Source organism: Oncorhynchus tshawytscha, unplaced genomic scaffold (genome assembly GCF_018296145.1).
Source record: "Oncorhynchus tshawytscha isolate Ot180627B unplaced genomic scaffold, Otsh_v2.0 Un_contig_1213_pilon_pilon, whole genome shotgun sequence".
In the NCBI taxonomy this organism is placed as follows: domain Eukaryota; kingdom Metazoa; phylum Chordata; class Actinopteri; order Salmoniformes; family Salmonidae; genus Oncorhynchus; species Oncorhynchus tshawytscha.
In genome coordinates this window covers 117501-137849 of record NW_024609725.1, presented here as the reverse complement: position 1 = coordinate 137849, position 20349 = coordinate 117501, and the positions used below count along the sequence as shown (strand labels likewise).

The window sequence follows — 20349 nt, the reverse complement described above, 5'->3', positions numbered from 1 at the left end:
TCGAAGAAACAGTCCCCTAGTGAGACCTGTATAATCTCAGGTGGTGCTGTACCTGACGGGCTCTGTCAGCTCGGTAATGTGGTATGATGTGGCTGAGGGAGCATGAAACGCGTTGTCCCACCAGTCCCGGTCTCCCGACGCCCACGGGATGCTGCCTGGCGGCGCGGCTCCTCCACTGGAGTAGCAGGTCTCAGAGGAGGACAGAGCAGAGTCAAGGACACGTCAAACCACTACAACACTGTCACAGTAAATACGTGCGTTTTAAACAGTGGTGGCTGGTGGGTGGAGCTATAAGAGGTGAGTCTGATGCTGTAGTTAAAGTGTAAAGTCCTTTGCATTGACCAGGTTAGTTTAGTGTTTAGTTCATGTGAGTCTGATGCTGTAGTTAAAGTGTAAAGTCCTTTGCATTGTGTTTACCAGGAGCCTGGTGCTGTAGTTTGTAGTGTTTAGTTCATGTGAGTCTGATGCTGTAGTTAAAGTGTAAAGTCCTTTGACTGTGTTTTATTTTCTTATTCCTGTAAGAGATTAAAGCTAAGAGCTTTACTCATGTTTATATGAAAGGTAGTCATGGTATATGCAGTATATTGTGTGATCCTGTTTTGTAAAAACAGGTTTTTTGAGTATGGATTCAGTTCCACCAAGGATGGAACACACCACATTTACACACCTTACTGTGTTTATTGAGAAGCACAGTCACTCACCTTACTGTGTTTATTGAGAAGCACAGCCACACACCTTACTGTGTTTATTGAGAAGCACAGCCACTCACCTTACTGTGTTTATTGAGAAGCACAGTTACACACCTTACTGTGTTTATTGAGAAGCAGTCACTCACCTTACTGTGTTCATTGAGAAGCACAGTTACACACCTTACTGTGTTTATTGAGAAGCAGTCACTCACCTTACTGTGTTCATTGAGAAGCACAGTTACACACCTTACTGTGTTTATTGAGAAGCACAGTTACACACCTTACTGTGTTTATTGAGAAGCACAGTTACACACCTTACTGTGTTTATTGAGAAGCACAGTTACACACCTTACTGTGTTTATTGAGAAGCACAGCCACTCACCTTACTGTGTTTATTGAGAAGCACAGCCACTCACCTTACTGTGTTTATTGAGAAGCACAGTTTACTGTGTTTATTGAGAAGCACAGTCTTACTGTGTTTATTGAGAAGCAGTTACACACCTTACTGTGTTTATTGAGAAGCACAGTTACACACCTTACTGTGTTTATTGAGAAGCACAGCCACTCACCTTACTGTGTTTATTGAGAAGCACAGCCACACACCTTACTGTGTTTATTGAGAAGCACAGTTACACACCTTACTGTGTTTATTGAGAAGCACAGCCACTCACCTTACTGTGTTTATTGAGAAGCACAGCCACACACCTTACTGTGTTTATTGAGAAGCACAGTCACTCACCTTACTGTGTTTATTGAGAAGCACAGTTACACACCTTACTGTGTTTATTGAGAAGCACAGCCACTCACCTTACTGTGTTTATTGAGAAGCACAGTCACTCACCTTTGATTCCATCTGTGTTTATTGAGAAGTCAGTACTTGTGACTGTGTTTTTTGAGAAGATTCAGTTTATTGTATTTGTACTGTGTTTTATTGAGAAGCACAGCCACCACCTTTGTTCCATCTCAAGGGTTTAGCAGCAGTACTTTCCTGGGGTTTATTGTGGATCCCCATTACTGTTTATTGTAAGGCAGTAGCTGTATTTGGGGTTTATTATGGATCCCCATTAGTTCCTGCCAAGGCAGCAGCTACTCTTCCTGGGGTTTATTATGGATGCCCCATTAGTTCCTGCCAAGGCAGCAGCTACTCTTCCTAGGGTTTATTATGGATCCCCATTAGTTCCTGCCAAGGCAGTAGCTACCCTTCCTAGGGTTTATTATGGATCCCCATTAGTTCCTGCCAAGGCAGTAGCTACTCTTTCTGGGGTCTGAAGACAGACTTTTCCCCATCTTAGCTACTGTTGTATTAATATGTTTTGACCATGACAGTTTACAATCCAGGGTTACTCCAAGCAGTTTATTCAGCTCAACTTGCTCAATTATTGAACTTTGAAAATTGAAAGCTGAGATTCCCTCAGATTAAAATAGAGTTGGGTTCACCCTAGTAAACTATAGGAGGGTATAAGGCTGATATCTCAGTCTGTTGATGTAATAGAGTTGGGTTCAGCCTAGTAAACTATAGGAGGGTATAAGGCTGATATCTCAGTCTATTGGGTTCACCCTAGTAAACTATAGGAGGGTATAAGGCTGATATCTCAGTCTATTGTACTATTGAGGTATTGAATTTATATTGAACTCATTGTACAAATCTCACGTATCAATATTTATTCAAGGTGATTCTTTTTTTTTTTGTTAAGAATTTTATTTACAAAATACATTCTGTTCCTAAATGATTCAGTTGTCCAGTCTTCATCTCTCCAGTAGAGAACCTAACATTCTGTTCCTGAATGATTCAGTTGTCCAGTCTTCATCTCAGTAGAGAACTATAGGAGGGTATAAGGCATTGTTTCCTGGAGGGTATATGATATCTCAGTCTAGTTGTCCAGTTGTCTTCACCTCTCCAGTAGAGAACCTGAACATTCTGTTCCTGAATGATTCAGTTGTCCAGTCTTCATCTCTCCATTAGAGAACCTAACATTCTGTTCAGCTAGTAAACTATAGGAGGGTATAGGCTGATATCTCAGTCTTCATCTCTCCAGTAGAGAACCTAACATTCTGTTCCTGAATGATTCAGTTGTCCACTTCATCTCTCCAGGATATAAGGCTGATATCTCAGTCTGTTCCCCTAATGAAACTATAGGAGGGTATAAGGCTGATATCTCAGTCCAGTAGAGAACCTAACATTCTGTTCTGAATGATTCAGTTGTATCTCAGTTCACCCTCTCTCCAGTAGAGAATAACATTCTGTTCCTGAATGATTCAGTTGTATCTCAGTCTTCATCTGTCCATTAGATAACATTCTGTTCCTGTAATGATTAGAGTTGGGTTCATCTCTCCAGTAAAACTATATTCTGTTCCTGAATGTATAAGGCTGATATCTCAGTCTATTGTTCCTGGTTCACCCTAGTCTTCATCTCTCCAGGAGAGAACCTAACATTCTGTTCCTGAAATATTCAGTTGTCAGTCTTCATTCTCCAGTAGAGAACCTAACATTCTGTTCCTAAATGATTCAGTTGTCCAGTCTTCATCTCTCCAGTAGAGAACCTAACATTCTGTTCCTGAATGATTCAGTTGTCCAGTCTTCATCTCTCCAGTAGAGAACCTAACATTCTGTTCCTAAATGATTCAGTTGTCCAGTCTTCATCTCTCCAGTAGAGAACCTAACATTCTGAGAACCTTCATCTCAGTCCTAAATGATTCAGTTGTCCAGTCTTCATTGTACTCCAGTAGAGAACCTAACATTCTGTTCCTAAATGATTCAGTTGTCCAGTCTTCATTCTCCAGTAGAGAACCTAACATTCTGTTCCTAAATGATTCAGTTGTCCAGTCTTCATCTCTCCAGTAGAGTACCTAACATTCTGTTCCTGAATGATTCAGTTGTCCAGTCTTCATTGCTCCAGTAGAGAACCTAACATTCTGTTCCTAAATGATTCAGTTGTCCAGTCTTCATCTCTCCAGTAGAGAACCTAACATTCTGTTCCTAAATGATTCAGTTGTCCAGTCTTCATTTCTCCAGTAGAGAACCTAACATTCTGTTCCTAAATGATTCAGTTGTCCAGTCTTCATTTCTCCAGTAGAGAACCTAACATTCTGTTCCTAAATGATTCAGTTGTCCAGTCTTCATCTCTCCAGTAGAGAACCTAACATTCTGTTCCTAAATGATTCAGTTGTCCAGTCTTCATCTCTCCAGTAGAGAACCTAACATTCTGTTCCTAAATGATTCAGTTGTCCAGTCTTCATCTCTCCAGTAGAGAACCTAACTGGTCCAATTGAGGTAAAGCTTCAACATACAGTAGTAGCCCATAGTGTTAAGCTATTGTTACATCTACACTCTATTTAATCATTAAAACAAACAAACAAAAAACAATCTGTGGAAAAGGTGTCTGTTTGGTAGACAGACACAGAATGATGTCATTGCTTGGTAGAGAAGCAGGGTCATGTGATCTGTAAGACGTTGGTTATGGTGTTGCACACTGGATGATGGAATGGCAGCCAGAATCCCCAGACTGTCCCAAGTGGTTCATTAAGAGGGTAATGGACTGTACCATTGGGTAATGGACTGTACCATTGTCATGGAACCAACACACACTTTAATTACAGCCGGGGAGCAGAACTGAACATGTACACAAGGTGAACCAATGGTTATGTGGGGACCTGTTTTATACACTATCTACAGTGTAATTATTGGGACAGTGACATGTTTGTTGTTGCTTTTGGCTCTGTACTCCCAGCACTTTGGACTTGAAATGATACAATGGCAATGAGGTTAAAGTGCAGGACTGTCAGCTTTCATTTGAGGGTATTTTCATCCATATCGGGTGAAACATTTAGAAATTACAGCATTTTCTGAACGTAGTCCCCTCCATTTTAGGGACCAAAAGTATTGGGACAAATTCACTTCTTAAAAAGGAGTCCAAAGTGTACTATTTGGTCCTATATTCCTAGCACTCAATGACGACATCAAGCTTGTGACTCTACAAACGTGTTGGATGCATTTCTGTTTGTGTTGGTTGTGTTTCACATTATTTTATGCCCAATAGAAAACAACGGTAAATAATGTATTGTGTCATTTTGGAGTCACTTTTATTGTAAATAAGAATAGAATGTGTTTCGAAGCACTTCTACATTAAAATAATGTAGAATAATACTTTTGGTCCCCTAAAATGGGAGGGGAACTATATCCATAAAGTGCTGTTTCTAAACGGTTCACCCGATATGGATGGAAACGCCGTCAAATTAAAGCTGAGCCAAAACAACAACAACAATGTGTCACTTTCCCAATAATTACGGAGGGCACTGTATGAAATAAGGCCTCCCAGACACACTTCCTGCTGGCTGATTTATCCTGCAAAAGGCAAGGTCACATAGGGCACAATACTTTGCTTTCATTAACATGGTGCATTTGTCAGTAATAACAACCAACCCTCTTGTGTGTTTGAACATAACCTTTCACCCAACATATCAATGACATAGATTATCCCAGAGTCTCTATTCCCTCTAGATTATCCCAGAGTCTCCATTCTCTCTAGATTATCCCAGAGTCTATATTCTCTCTAGATTATCCCAGAGTCTCTATTCCCTCTAGATTATCCCAGAGTCTCCATTCTCTCTAGATTATCCCAGAGTCTATATTCTCTCTAGATTATCCCAGAGTCTATATTCCCTCTAGATTATCCTAGTCTCCATTCTCTCTAGATTATCCCAGAGTTGCTATTCTCTCTAGATTATCCCAGAGTCTATATTCTCTCTAGATTATCCCAGAGTCTCTATTCCCTCTAGATTATCCCAGAGTCTCCATTCTCTCTAGATTATCCCAGAGTTGCTATTCTCTCTAGATTATCCCAGAGTCTATATTCCCTCTAGATTATCCCAGTCTCCATTCTCTCTAGATTATCCCAGAGTCTATATTCTCTCTAGATTATCCCAGAGTCTATATTCTCTCTAGATTATCCCAGAGTCTATATTCTCTCTAGATTATCCCAGAGTCTCTATTCTCTCTAGATTATCCCAGAGTCTCTATTCTCTCTAGATTATCCCAGAGTCTCTATTCTCTCTAGATTATCCCAGTTTCTATTCTCTCTAGATTATCATAGTCTCTATTCCCTCTAGATTATCTCAGAGTCTCTATTCTCTCTAGATTATCCCAGAGTCGCTATTCTCTCTTTATAGAAAGCTGTGGACAAATGTTTTTTAAGTTGAAAATGATTAGATTTAACCTTTATTTAACAAGGCAAGTCAGTTAAGAACAAATTCTTATTTACAATGACTGCCTACCCCGGCCAAACCCGGATCACGCTGGGCCAATTGTGCGCCGCCCTGTGGGACTCCCAATCACGGCCAGACGTGATACAGCCTGGACTAGAGGTCATTATCTGAATAGATCCTGGAGCTGTCTAGTTTTCTGTGTTTCCTCCTCTCCTCTCCTCTCCTCTCCTCTCCTCTCCTCTCTCTCCTCTCTCCTCTCCTCTCCTCTCCTCTCCTCCTCTCTCTCCTCTCCTCTCCTCTCCTCTCCTCTCCTCTCCTCTCCTCTCCTCTCCTCTCCTCTCTCCCTCTCCTCTCTGACACGAGGAGGGAGGACTAGCCTGAAGCATGACAACCCACCATTAAAAACTAGATTCATCCTCAGTCCGTCGTTTTATAGCAACCATCAACAACCCATCCCCCAACACCCAGGGCTACACTGACTGACCCCCCCACCCTTTTTATTCTGTAGATCCCAGTCAGATTCCTAGATTTCTAATGTCAAGCTGCAGATAGGTCATCTACAAAGACAGGATGATAAGGGGCCAGTAGATTCCACTGTTTAACACCCATTAGATAAAGGGCCAGTAGATTCCACTGTTTAACACCCATTAGATAAAGGGCCAGTAGATTCCACTGTTTAACACCCATTAGATAAAGGGCCAGTAGATTCCACTGTTTAACACCCATTAGATAAAGGGCCAGTAGATTCCACTGTTTAACACCCATTAGATAAAGGGCCAGTAGATTCCACTGTTTAACACCCATTAGATAAAGGGCCAGTAGATTCCACTGTTTAACACCCATTAGATAAAGGGCCAGTAGATTCCACTGTTTAACACCCATTAGATAAAGGGCCAGTAGATTCCACTGTTTAACACCCATTAGATAAAGGGCCAGTAGATTCCACTGTTTAACACCCATTAGATAAAGGGCCAGTAGATTCCACTGTTTAACACCCATTAGATAAGGGGCCAGTAGATTCCACTGTTTAACACCCATTAGATAAAGGGCCAGTAGATTCCACTGTTTAACACCCATTAGATAAAGGGCCAGTAGATTCCACTGTTTAACACCCATTAGATAAAGGGCCAGTAGATTCCACTGTTTAACACCCATAGATATCACTTGATAAACAGAAACATGATGAACATCAGCAGTGAGTGTCACGCCCTGTCCTTCTCTATTTGGTTAGGTCAGGGTGTGATTTGGGGTGGGCATTCTACGTTGTTTGTTTCTAGGTTTTGGCCGGGTATGGTTCCCAATCAGGGACAGCTGTCTATCGTTGTCTCTGATTTGGAATCATACTTAGGCAGCCTTTTTTGCTTTTGGTCGTTGTGGGTCTTTGTCTTTGTTTGTGCAGGAGCTTCACGGACGTTTTTTGTTGTATTATTGTTTTGTTGGCGACATTTGCAAATTAAATAAAAATGTACGCTCACCACGCTGCACCTTGGTCCATTCCATATGATGATCGTGACAGTGAGACATTGTTACCTGAGACAGACTGACAGTTATGACACTACAAATAATTAAGAGGCATTCATTTCAGCATAAGTTAACATCCAAATACCATATCACAAAAATAAAATGTTTTACACAAATTATATTCTAAATCTCTCAAAGCGAAAAAACATTTTCAAGTTTCCATTTGCTAAATTGTGCTCCGCGTCTAAAGCATGGATCTCTTCTATTCAAAAAGAAGACAGTTCCTTGTTTAGCAGCAGTACATGTAACAGCAAGTCATTGCCAACTCAGGGTTAGCTTTCCTAGTGAAAATCCCAGAATGCACTCTGTCTTTACTGCCTTTATCCATTCTCTCTCTCCAAGGAAATAAAACATGGCCCAAATGATTTGATTCTCTGGCCTTGATCATGTCTAGATTGCTCAGAGAGTGTGTTTTCTAAAAATAAAATAAAAAGCTCACACAGTGAAGGGTTTCAAGGTAGCTGACGGGCATGTTCTCGTCCCAGGCCTGAAACCACCGCTTGGCCCACTGACTTCATAAAGCACACAGCTTGGCCCACTGACTTCATAAAGCACACCGCTTAGCCCACTGACTTCATAAAGCACACCGCTTGGCCCATTGACTTCATAAAGCACACAGCTTGGCCCACTGACTTCATAAAGCACACCGCTTGGCCCACTGACTTCATAAAGCACACAGCTTGGCCCACTGACTTCATAAAGCACACAGCTTGGCCCACTGACTTCATAAAGCACACCGCTTAGCCCACTGACTTCATAAAGCACACCGCTTGGCCCACTGACTTCATAAAGCACACCGCTTGGCCCACTGACTTCATAAAGCACACCGCTTGGCCCACTGACTTCATAAAGCACACAGCTTGGCCCACTGACTTCATAAAGCACACCGCTTGGCTCACTGACTTCATAAAGCACACAGCTTGGCCCACTGACTTCATAAAGCACACCGTTTGGCTCACTGACTTCATAAAGCACACAGCGAAGACGTCTCTTCCTTATTGAGGGACTGAACAACTTTTCATTCATTCCATTGGTCCTTGGCCCCTGTGAGAAGACCCACAGGTCCCTCAGACCTTGTAGTATATATTAGTAGGACTCTGTGGAGGCATCTCCTGTACCACATAAACAGGATGTCTGTAGTCTCCACTGACCCTCTCATGGTGCCTACAGAACACGGAGTCAGAGGGCCTCGGAGGAAACACCATGTGGCTGGGCTCTGACCGGATGTCATCGCTACTCCCTCCGTAGCTGTCTCTCTTGGGCGTGGCCAGGGTGTTGAGGGAAAGAGACTGTTGGACGTCCCTGTCCGGCGTGGCGTGGCACCTGTGGTACCGCCACACCACCATCAGTAGGACCACGATGACCAATAGGAGGAGGACGATGCCACAGGCCACGCCAACGAAGAGTCCAACCTCAGAGCCGATGGATCCACCTTCTGTTGACGAGGCTCTGCCTTCTGTGTCAATGTCTCCTTCGCTGTGAGTGATTTCTGAAAAAGAGAGAGCGAGAGAGAGAGAGAGAGAAAGAGGAAAATAGAGAGAAAAAGAGAGAGAGAGAGAGAGAGAGAGAAGAGAGAGAGACCAGAGAGAGAGAGAGAGAAGAGAGAGAGAGAGAGAGAGAGAGAGAGAGAGAGAGAAAAAGAGGAAAATAGAGAGAAAGAGAGAGAGAGAGAGAGAGAGAGAGAGAGAGGAGAGAGAGAGAGAGGGAGAGGGGAGAGAGAGGAGAGAGAGACAGAGAGACAGAGAGAGAGACAGAGAGAGAGAGAGAGAGAGAGAGAGAGAGAGAGAGAGAGAGAGAGAGACAGAGAGAGAGAGAGAGAGAGAGAGAGACAGAGAGAGAGAGAGACAGAGAGAGAGAGAGAGAGAGAGAGAGAGAGGAGAGAGAGAGAGAGAGGAGAGAGAGAGAGAGAGAGAGAGAGAGAGAGAGAGAGAGAGAGAGAGAGAGAGACAGAGAGAGAGAGAGAGACAGAGAGAGAGAGAGACAGAGAGAGAGAGAGAGAGAGACAGAGAGAGAGACAGAGAGACAGAGAGAGAGAGAGAGAGAGAGAGAGAGAGAGACAGAGAGAGACAGAGAGAGAGAGAGAGAGAGAGAGAGAGAGAGAGAGAGAGAGAGGAGAGAGAGAGAGAGAGAGAGAGAGAGAGAGGAGAGAGACAGAGAGACAGAGAGAGAGAGAGAGAGGGAGAGAGAGAGACAGAGAGAGAGAGAGAGAGAGAGAGAGAGAGAGAGAGAGAGAGACAGAGAGAGAGAGAGAGAGAGAGAGAGAGAGAGAGAGAGAGAGAGAGAGAGAGAGAGAGAGAGAGAGAGACAGAGAGAGAGAGAGAGAGAGAGAGAGAGAGAGAGAGAGAGAGAGAGACAGAGAGAGAGAGAGAGAGAGAGAGAGAGAGGAGAGAGAGAGAGAGAGAGAGAGAGAGAGAGAGAGAGAGAGAGAGAGAGAGAGAGACAGAGAGAGACAGAGAGAGAGAGAGAGAGAGAGTTTTAATGCAAAGACAAAGAAAGAACCCAATGATTAGATTCTCCTTGTAAAGACAGAGGTCTACTGGTGTAAAGGAGAGTTAGATAGAAACACATTAAGACCCCTCAGTATGTCCCCCTCTACAGTCCTATTGAATAACACTGCCCACTACATTGAGTTAGATATAAACACATTAAGACCCCTCAGTATGTCCCCCTCTACAGTCCTATTGAATAACACTGCCCACTACATTGAGTTAGATAGAAACACATTAAGACCCCTCAGTATGTCCCCCTCTACAGTCCTATTGAATAACACTGCCCACTACATTGAGTTAGATATAAACACATTAAGACCCCTCAGTATGTCCCCCTCTACAGTCCTATTGAATAACACTGCCCACTACATTGAGTTAGATAGAAACACATTAAGACCCCTCAGTATGTCCCCCTCTACAGTCCTATTGAATAACACTGCCCACTACATTGAGTTAGATATAAACACATTAAGACCCCTCAGTATGTCCCCCTCTACAGTCCTATTGAATAACACTGCCCACTACATTGAGTTAGATATAAACACATTAAGACCCCTCAGTATGTCCCCCTCTACAGTCCTATTGAATAACACTGCCCACTACATTGAGTTAGACAGATACATACCAGCGTTGTTCGTCACATCATTGTCTTTAATGGGAAGCTCGTTGTCTGGGGCCTCGGGGTGCTGAGGGGGGAACCTGGTGGGAGGCTCTTCAGGGAGAGGAAGGGGTTTGGAGGAACCTAGAATAGATCAAACACACGTCAGTATACTACAATACAGTATTCACAGACCAGGTCAGCCAGGTCATTATACTACAATACAGTATTCACACCAACAGCCCAACTCCATCCTCCAACATACAGTCCATCCCTCCAACAGCCAGGTCCATCCCTCCAACATAACTCCATCCCTCCAACCCAACTCCATCCCTCCAACCCAGTACTCCATCCCTCCACTGACAGTAACTCCATCCCTGTAACATAACTCCATCCCTATACCCACTTAACCCGACTCCATCCCAACTCCATCCCTCTAACCCAACTCCATCCCCATCCAACTCCATCCCTCCAACCTAACTCCATCCCTCCAACATAACTCTATCCCTACAATCCAACTCCATCCCTCCAACCTAACTCCATCCCTCTATCCCAACTCCATCCCTCCAACCTAACTCCATCCCTCCAACCTAACTCCATCCCTCCATTCCAACTCCATCCCTCCAACCTAACTCCATCCCTCCAACATAACTCTATCCCTCCAATCCAACTCCATCCCTCCAACCTAACTCCATCCCTCCAACCCAACTCCATCCCTCCAACCTAACTCCATCCCTCCAAACATAACTCCATCCCTCCAACCTAACTCCATCCCTCCAACCTAACTCCATCCCTCCATTCCAACTCCATCCCTCCAACATAACTCCATCCCTCCAACCCAACTCCATCCCTCCTAACTCCATCCCTCCAACCCAACTCCATCCCTCCAACATAACTCCAACCCAACTCCATCCCTCCAACTCCATCCCTCCAACCTAACTCCATCCCTCCATCCCTCCAACCCAACTCCATCCCTCCAACCTAACTCCATCCCTCCAACATAACTCCATCCCTCCAACCTAACTCCATCCCTCCAACCCAACTCCATCCCTCCAACCTAACTCCATCCCTCCAACATAACTCCATCCCTCCAACATAACTCCATCCCTCCAACCTACTCCATCCCTCCAACTCCAAACTAACTCCATCCCTCCAACATAACTCCATCTCTCCAACATAACTCCATCCCTCCAACATAACTCCATCCCTCCAACCCAACTCCATCCCTCCAACCTAACTCCATCCCTCCAACAAACTCCATCCCTCCAACCTAACTCCATCCCTCCAACCTAACTCCATCCCTCCAACCTAACTCCATCCCTCCAACCTAACTCCATCCCTCCAACCCAACTCCATCCCTCCAACCTAACTCCATCCCTCCAACATAACTCCATCCCTCCAACCCAACTCCATCCCTCCCTCCATCCCAACCTAACCATCCCTCTATCCCAACTCCATCCCTCCAACCTAACTCCATCCCTCCATCCCAACATAACTCCATCCCTCCAACCTAACTCCATCCCTCCAACCTAACTCCATCCCTCCATTCCAACTCCATCCCTCCAACCTAACTCCATCCCTCCAACATAACTCCATCCCTCCAACATCCAACTCCATCCCTCCAATCTAACTCCATAACTCCATCCAACCTAACTCCATCCCTCCATCCAACTCCATCCCTCCAACCTAACTCCATCCCAACATAACTCCATCCCTCCAACCTAACTCCATCCCTCCATCCCAACTCCATCCCTCCATCCCAACTCCATCCCTCCAACCTAACTCCATCCCTCCAACATAACTCCATCCCTCCAACAAACTCCATCCCTCCATCCCAACTCCATCCCTCCAACCTAACTCCATCCCTCCATCCCAACTCCATCCCTCCAACCTAACTCCATCCCTCCATCCCTCCATCCCAACTCCATCCCTCCAACCTAACTCCATCCCTCCATCCCAACTCCATCCCTCCAACCTAACTCCATCCCTCCATCACTCCAACCTAACTCCATCCCTCCAACCTAACTCCATCCCTCCATCCCTCCAACCCAACTCCATCCCTCCAGTTAAAAAAGGTTAAATCAAAATAAATAAATAACTCCACCCCTTCTTTCATTGAGGTATTGTATGTGTGTTAGGCCAGCAGCAACACAGGTAGTCTACATTCTAGTTAATTACCATAGGCGTAATAAAATATCCACACGAGCTAACTAACTAGCGGATTTACATTAATCATCAACGATCAGCTGATCAGACACTTTTCCTGATGCCAGTCATGTGTTTAGGAGGCACTGCAACTAGCTTGTTTACAGTTTGTCATGATGAGTAAGTGTTGATGCAGAAATGAATAGTCCTATGTTAAAAATATGTATTTTGGTATGTTATGAATTATGTAAACAGGGAGGTTGGTGCCCTATTTTTCTCATTTTGAACACTTTCCCCCTGAAAGGTCTGTGTACGGCCCTGCTCCAGTATGTCTGTCACACTACCAGTATCATTATGTATCAGACACACAGAAACACTCTCTCATTCTCTCTACCAGTATCATTATGTATCAGACACACAGAAACACTCTCTCATTCTCTCTACCAGTATCATTATGTATCAGACACACAGAAACACTCTCTCATTCTCTCTACCAGTATCATTATGTATCAGACACACAGAAACACTCTCTCATTCTCTCTACCAGTATCATTATGTATCAGACACACAGAAACATTCTCTCTACCAGTATCATTATGTATCAGACACACAGAAACACTCTCTCATTCTCTCTACCAGTATCATTATGTATCAGACACACAGAAACACTCTCTCATTCTCTCTACCAGTATCATTATGTATCAGACACACAGAAACATTCTCTCTACCAGTATCATTATGTATCAGACACACAGAAACACTCTCTCATTCTCTCTACCAGTATCATTATGTATCAGACACACAGAAACACTCTCTCATTCTCTCTACCAGTATCATTATGTATCAGACACACAGAAACACTCTCTCATTCTCTCTACCAGTATCATTATGTATCAGACACACAGAAACACTCTCTCATTCTCTCTACCTGTATCATTATGTATCAGACACACAGAAACACTCTCTCATTCTCTTTAGCTTCACTCTCTCAAGTATTCATATAAACTCTCATTCTATCAATGTCTTTCTTCCCTACACAGACACAGACAAACACACACACAACACAATACACACACAGACAGAGACACAGAGACACACACACAACACAATACACACACAGAGACACACACACAACGCAATGCACACACACAGACCGAGACACACAGACAACACAATACACACACATAACTTACTCTGTCCTACTCTAAGTACCAGCTTCATGGATGTGGCTCTACACACTCCTCCATCAGTGTTGTCCAGGCCCTGTAGAGAGCTGGTGGAGGTCGCTGAGAAAAGAGGGAGGGAGGGAGGGAGGGAGGGAGAGAGAGAGAGAGAGAGAGGGAGGGAGAGGAAGAGAGAGAGAGGGAGGGAGGGAAAGAGAGAGAGAGAGAGAGAGAGAGAGAGAGAGAGAGAGAGAGGAGGGAAAGAGAGAGAGAGGGAGGGAAAGAGAGAGAGAGGGAGGGAAAGAGAGAGAGAGAGAGAGAGAGAGAGAGGGACAACATTGAATAGATAAATAGTAAACATATCCTGACTTCTGACACATTCCTTTCCTAAGCACTTGTCAGTATTTGCTATTCAGACTTGCATTAAGGCCTTGATCACACCAACAGTGTTATTTGCGTTTTGGGACACCAGAAGGACATTACTTTCCAATGGAACGCTGCGTTAGCCTTTTGCAGCGTTGCGTTGCAGAGCCAGTTGCGGTGCGTCCTGTGTGGTGCATACATTTGGATTGATCGAATGTACTCGTCAAATTGTATGCAGTGATGGCTTGACAGAAATAGTAGCAGAAGGTGAATGCGGAACTTTGCCGCATAGCATTTTGCGTGTAAAATGCTGTAGGCGTGATCAAGACATTATTCAGTTGTGTTAACGCGCTCTGCGGGTGTGGCTACCTCGCGCACTCGGAATACATTTAATTCAACCTCTGAAAACCTTCCCACGAGCCCAACAGTTTTTCTCTTGGAGTTTTCAATCAATGGGGTTTTCAGTACGTTTATCTTAAGCCATCCCTTTAAATATGGTATACCTTTAAGTTTGAATTTTGTCCACAGACTCAATAGGGGCGGCCTCGTTACACTAAAGGTTAGATACAAATAGAACGGGTTCAGAATATAGGGATCCATTTATTATATTTTATTTATTTCACTTTTATTTAACCTGGTAGGCTAGTTGAGAACAAGTTCTCATTTGCAACTGCGACCTGGCCAAGATAAAGCGCAGCAATTTGACACATACAACAACAGATGTATAGGACCATGCCCCAGGACTACCTGACATGATGACTCCTTGCTGTCCCCAGTCCACCTGGCCATGCTGCTGCTCCAGTTTCAACTGTTCTGCCTTATTATTATTATTCGACCATGCTGGTCATTTATGAACATTTGAACATCTTGGCCATGTTCTGTTATAATCTCCACCCGGCACAGCCAGAAGAGGACTGGCCACCCCACATAGCCTGGTTCCTCTCTAGGTTTCTTCCTAGGTTTTGGCCTTTCTAGGGAGTTTTTCCTAGCCACCGTGCTTCTACACCTGCATTGCTTGCTGTTTGGGGTTTTAGGCTGGGTTTCTGTACAGCACTTTGAGATATCAGCTGATGTACGAAGGGTTATATAAATGAATTTGATTTGATTTGAACAGAGTTACACATGGAGTAAACAAAACAGTCAATAGAAAAAGTATATTATACAGTGAGTGCAATGAGGTAAGATAAGGGAGGTAGTATATACACAGTGAGTGCAATGAGGTAAGTTAATGATAGAAAGCCATCTAATTATATGCATATTCGTCTCCGTTTCAGCACCAACTGGTAGATTTAAAAATCCTCTGATTTTGTAGATTATTTGGGCTCATTTTAGCAGCGGTGGGAAAAGTTCCCAGTTTGTCAGACTTGGGTAAAAGTACTACTAGTAGTACTTTAAAGTATTTTTTACCTAACTACTTTACACCACGGAATCTTAGGGTTAGGAAAGTATGTATGAATCATTAAAATGGTTTGGAGAGCCTTTACGCACGAAATATATTGATGAATAAACAATACAACGGGTTGATTCACCCTGAAAGTTGTCGTGTCCACGTTCAGTCCATGACATAATGGAAGGTGGAAACATTTATAGAATAGGGGGTTGAACAATAATCCTATAAATCTCCCCGAATTATCACCAATCATGGGAACTGTATAACAACGGTCCAGGCGTCGTGTACGGAGCACCAGGCTCCAGGTTTAACCTGCTAAATGTTGTCTGAGTTTCATCAGGATTAAAATAGGCTACAATGTCGTACATTATTTGCGCAACGTTAGCCTGATAGGATCCCACTAATGCTAGCGAACCTCGGGAACAACTACACAGACGTGACAGACGAAAGAAAGTTACACGGAATGGAATGATGCCAAAAAATAAATGTACGTGGGTTTTTACTGACGATACAAATGGAGAAAAATAAAGCGGAGAAAAAGCCCGGGCACATAATTAAAACGCACCAAAGCGCATCACATCCACTCGGCAGGTTCAGCCCAACAGAAGACTATAGTTTGAGTGCCCAAATGTCATCCACGTAAATGATAAAGCGCACACATCCACTCGGCAGGTTCAGCCCAACAGAAGACTATAGTTTGAGTGCCTCCCAAATGTCATCCACGTAAATGATAAGGGCGCAAAAATGAAAATTAGCCTATTTTCACTGTGGAAAAAGGGGGTCGCCATACATATCATGTTGATATGATTTTCAGTTTGCTTCCATATAACTGGTTTCACATCGGGCTCCAGGGATTATAAAGAAAGACCATCTTTTATTTGACCTTTATTTAACCAGGCATGGTGAATGGTGTCTGATTTACCTAGCTCTTATCAATAGATCTCATCAGTAGGTAATGACAGTGCATGGTGAATGGTGTCTGATTTACCTAGCTCTTATCAATAGATCTCATCAGTAGGTAATGACAGTGCATGATGAATGGTGTCTGATTTACCTAGCTCTTATCAATAGATCTCATCAGTAGGTAATGACAGTGCATGGTGAATAGTGTCTGATTTACCTAGCTCTTATCAATAGATCTCATCAGTAGGTAATGACAGTGCATGATGAATGGTGTCTGATTTATGCTTTATCAAACTCATCAGTGGTAACAGTGCATGGTGAATGGTGTCTGATTTACCTAGCTCTTATCAATAGATCTCATCAGTAGGTAATGACAGTGCATGATGAATTGTCTGATTTACCTAGCTCTCAATAGATCTCATCAGTAGGTAATGACAGTGCATGGTGAATGGTGTCTGATTTACCTAGCTCGTATCAATAGATCTCATCAGTAGGTAATGACAGTGCACACAGTGCATGGTGAATCTGATTTACCTAGCTCGTATCAATAGATCTCATCAGTAGGTAATGACACATTTACAGCTCGTACACTCACACACAGTGCATGGTGAATGGTGTCTGACACACACACACAGTAGGTAATGACACATGGTGAATTTCTGACACAGCTCGTATCAATAGATCTCATCAGTAGGTAATGACAGTGCATGGTGAATGGTGTCTGATTTACCAGCTCTTATCAATAGATCTCATCAGTAGGTAATGACAGTGCATGGTGAATGGTGTCTGATTTATGTTTTTCAAACTTGGAACAGTGCATGGTGAATAGTTCACACACAGCTCGTATCAATACTCACACACATGGTGAATAGTGTCTGATTTACAGCTCGTACAATAGATCTCATCAGTAGGTAACACACACACACACACACAGGTTCACACACACACACACACACACACACACACACACACACACACACACACACACACACACACACACACACACACACACACACACACACACACACACACACACACACACACACACACACACACAGACAGACACAGAGACAGAGACAGACACAGACACAGACAGACACACACACACACACCCCATTAGGACCATTTGGTTCAGATGACAGCTTCTCATGCTTCTAGCTAGGTTGCCATGAGAGCTCACGTCATATCTGTCTCATGCTGTTAAAAGCATTGTGTGATTTGGGGCATGTAAGCTCTTAGAATCACAGTGTCTGCCGTCCATGGAGGAGTAGCACTGTCAGAGAGCCTCAGAGCCCTGGGAGGTAGGGGAGAAGAGGAGGAGGAGGAGGAGGAGGAGGAGTAGCACTGTCAGAGAGCCTCAGAGCCCTGGGAGGTAGGGGAGGAGACAAGGGGAGAAGAGGAGGAGGAGGAGTAGCACTGTCAGAGAGCCTCAGAGCCCTGGGAGGTAGGGGAGGAGACAAGGGGAGAAGAGGAGGAGGAGGAGGAAGAAGAGGAGGAGGAGGAGCACTGTCAGAGAGCCTCAGCGCCCTGGGAGGTAGGGGAGGAGAAGAGGAGGAGGAGGAGGAGGAGTAGCACTGTCAGAGAGCCTCAGAGCCCTGGGAGGTAGAGGAGGAGACAAGGGGAGAAGAGGAGGAGGAGGAGGAGGAGGAGCACTGTCAGAGAGCCTCAGAGCCCTGGGAGGTAGGGGAGGAGAAGAGGAGGAGGAGGAGGAGGAGGAGCACTGTCAGAGAGCCTCAGAGCCCTGGGAGGTAGGGGAGGAGGAGGGAGGAGGAGGAGGAGCAATGTCATAGAGCCTCAGAGCCCTGGGAGGTAGGGGAGGAGACAAGGGGAGAAGAGGAGGAGGAGGAGGAGGAGCACTGTCAGAGAGCCTCAGAGCCCTGGGAGGTAAGGGAGGAGACAAGGGGGAAGAGGAGGAGGAGGAGGAGGAGCACTGTCAGAGAGCCTGAGAGCCCTGGGAGGTAGGGGAGGGGAGGAGGAGGAGGAGGAGCACTGTCAGAGAGCCTCAGAGCCCTGGGAGGTAGGGGAGGAGGAGGAGGAGGAGGAGGAGGAGGAGGAGGAGGAGGAGGAGAAGACAAGGGGTAAAGTTACAGTACATGGTGAGACTGGCTCTCTGGATACTTCCCAAATGGCTCCCTGTTCCCTATATAGAGTGCACTACTTTTGAAAGCTCTGGTCTAAAGTAGTACACTATATAGGGAATAGGGTTCTATAGGGCTCTGGTCTAAAGTAGTACACTATCTAGGGCATAGGGTTCTATAGGGCTCTGGTCTAAAGTAGTACACTAGGGAATATGGTTCTATAGGGCTCTGGTCTAAAGTAGTACACTATATAGGGAATAGGGTTCTATAGGGCTCTGGTCTAAAGTAGTGCACTATATAGGGAATAGGGTTCTATAGGGTTCTGGTCTAAAGTAGTTCACTATATATAGGGAATAGGGTTCTATAGGGCCCTGGTCTACAGTAGTGCACTACATAGGGAATAGGGTTCCATCTGGGATGCAGTATTTCTCTCATGCTACACTGGGCTTGAAGACGCACAGAGACGCTGCCTGGTTGACCAACATGTCCATGATAACACAACCACTGCTGAACTAGATGACAGGATAGGAGACGACCAGGGAAGATGGCCGTTTCCTCTGAACAGACATGAATACTTGTCTATACAGTCTATACTGTGTACAGTGGCTTGTGAAAGTATTCACCCCCCTTGGCATTTTCGCCTGTTTTGTTGCCGTACAACCTGGAATTAAAATACATTTTTTTGGGGGGGGGTTGTATCATATGATGTCACAACATGCCACTTTGAAGAGGCAGAATATTTTTTATTGTGAAACAAACAAGAAATAAGACATAAAAACAGAGAACTTGAGCGTAACTATTCACCCCCACAAAGTCTATACCTTGTAGAGCCACCTTTTGCAGCAAATACAGCTGCACGTCTCTTGGGGTATGTCTCTATAAGCTTGGCACATCTAGCCACTGGGATTTTTGCCCATTCTTCAAGGCAAAACTGCTCCAGCTCCATCAAGTTGGATGGGTTTTGCTGGTGTACAGCAATCTTTAAGTCATACCACAGATTCTCAATTGTATTGAGGTCTGGGTTTTGACTATGCCATTCCAATACATTTAAATGTTTCCTCTTAAACAACTCGAGTGTAGTTTTAGCCGTAGGCTTAGGGTCATTGTCCTGCTGGAAGGTGAACCTCCGTCCCAGTCTCAAATCTCTGGAAGACAAACAGGTTTCCCTCAAGAATTTCCCTGCACCGTCCATTATTCCTTCAATTCTGACCAGTTTCCCTACCGATGAAAAACATCCCCACAGCATGATGCTGCCACCACCATGCTTCACTGTGGGGATGTTGTTCTCGGGGTGATGAGAGGTGTTTGCGCCAGACATAGCGTTTTCCTTGATGGCCAAAAAGCTCAATTTTAGTCTCATCTGACCAGAGTACCTTCTTCCATATGTTTGGGGAGTCTCCCACATGCCTTTTGGCGAACACCAAACATCTTTGCTTATTTTTTTTTTAAGCAATGGCTTTTTTCTGGCCACACTTCCGTAAAGCCCAGCTCTGTGGAGTGTACGGATTAAAGTGGTCCTATGGACAGATACTCCAATCTCCGCTGTGGAGCTTTGCAGCTCCTTCAGGGTTATCTTTGGTCTCTTTGTTGCCTCTCTGATTAATGCCCTCCTTGCCTGGTCTGTGAGTTTTGGTCCGTCTCTTGGCAGGTTTGTTGTTGTTCCATATTTTTTCTTTTTTAATAATGGATTTAGTGGTGTTCTGTGGGATGTTCAAAGTTTTGGATATTTTTTTATAACCCGACCCTGATCTGGACTCCACAACTTTGTCCCTGACCTGTTTGGAGAGCTCCTTGGTCTTCATGGTGCC

At 44.4% G+C, this 20349-nt stretch overlaps 1 protein-coding gene across 1 annotated transcript in view; it reads right to left on the bottom strand.

Annotated features, from left to right (window-relative positions):
- Positions 1-6406: 6406 nt before the first annotated feature.
- Positions 6407-20349, bottom strand: part of LOC121845650 (ephrin-B2a-like) — a gene marked incomplete at its 5' end in the record, with an annotated part of 15521 nt that continues 1578 nt past the window's right edge. The window contains 3 exons of the mRNA XM_042317295.1: positions 6407-8901; positions 10527-10643; positions 13838-13930. Of these exons, the coding sequence (XP_042173229.1) occupies positions 8480-8901; positions 10527-10643; positions 13838-13930 (632 nt within the window). The remainder of the gene's footprint in view (positions 8902-10526; positions 10644-13837; positions 13931-20349) is intronic.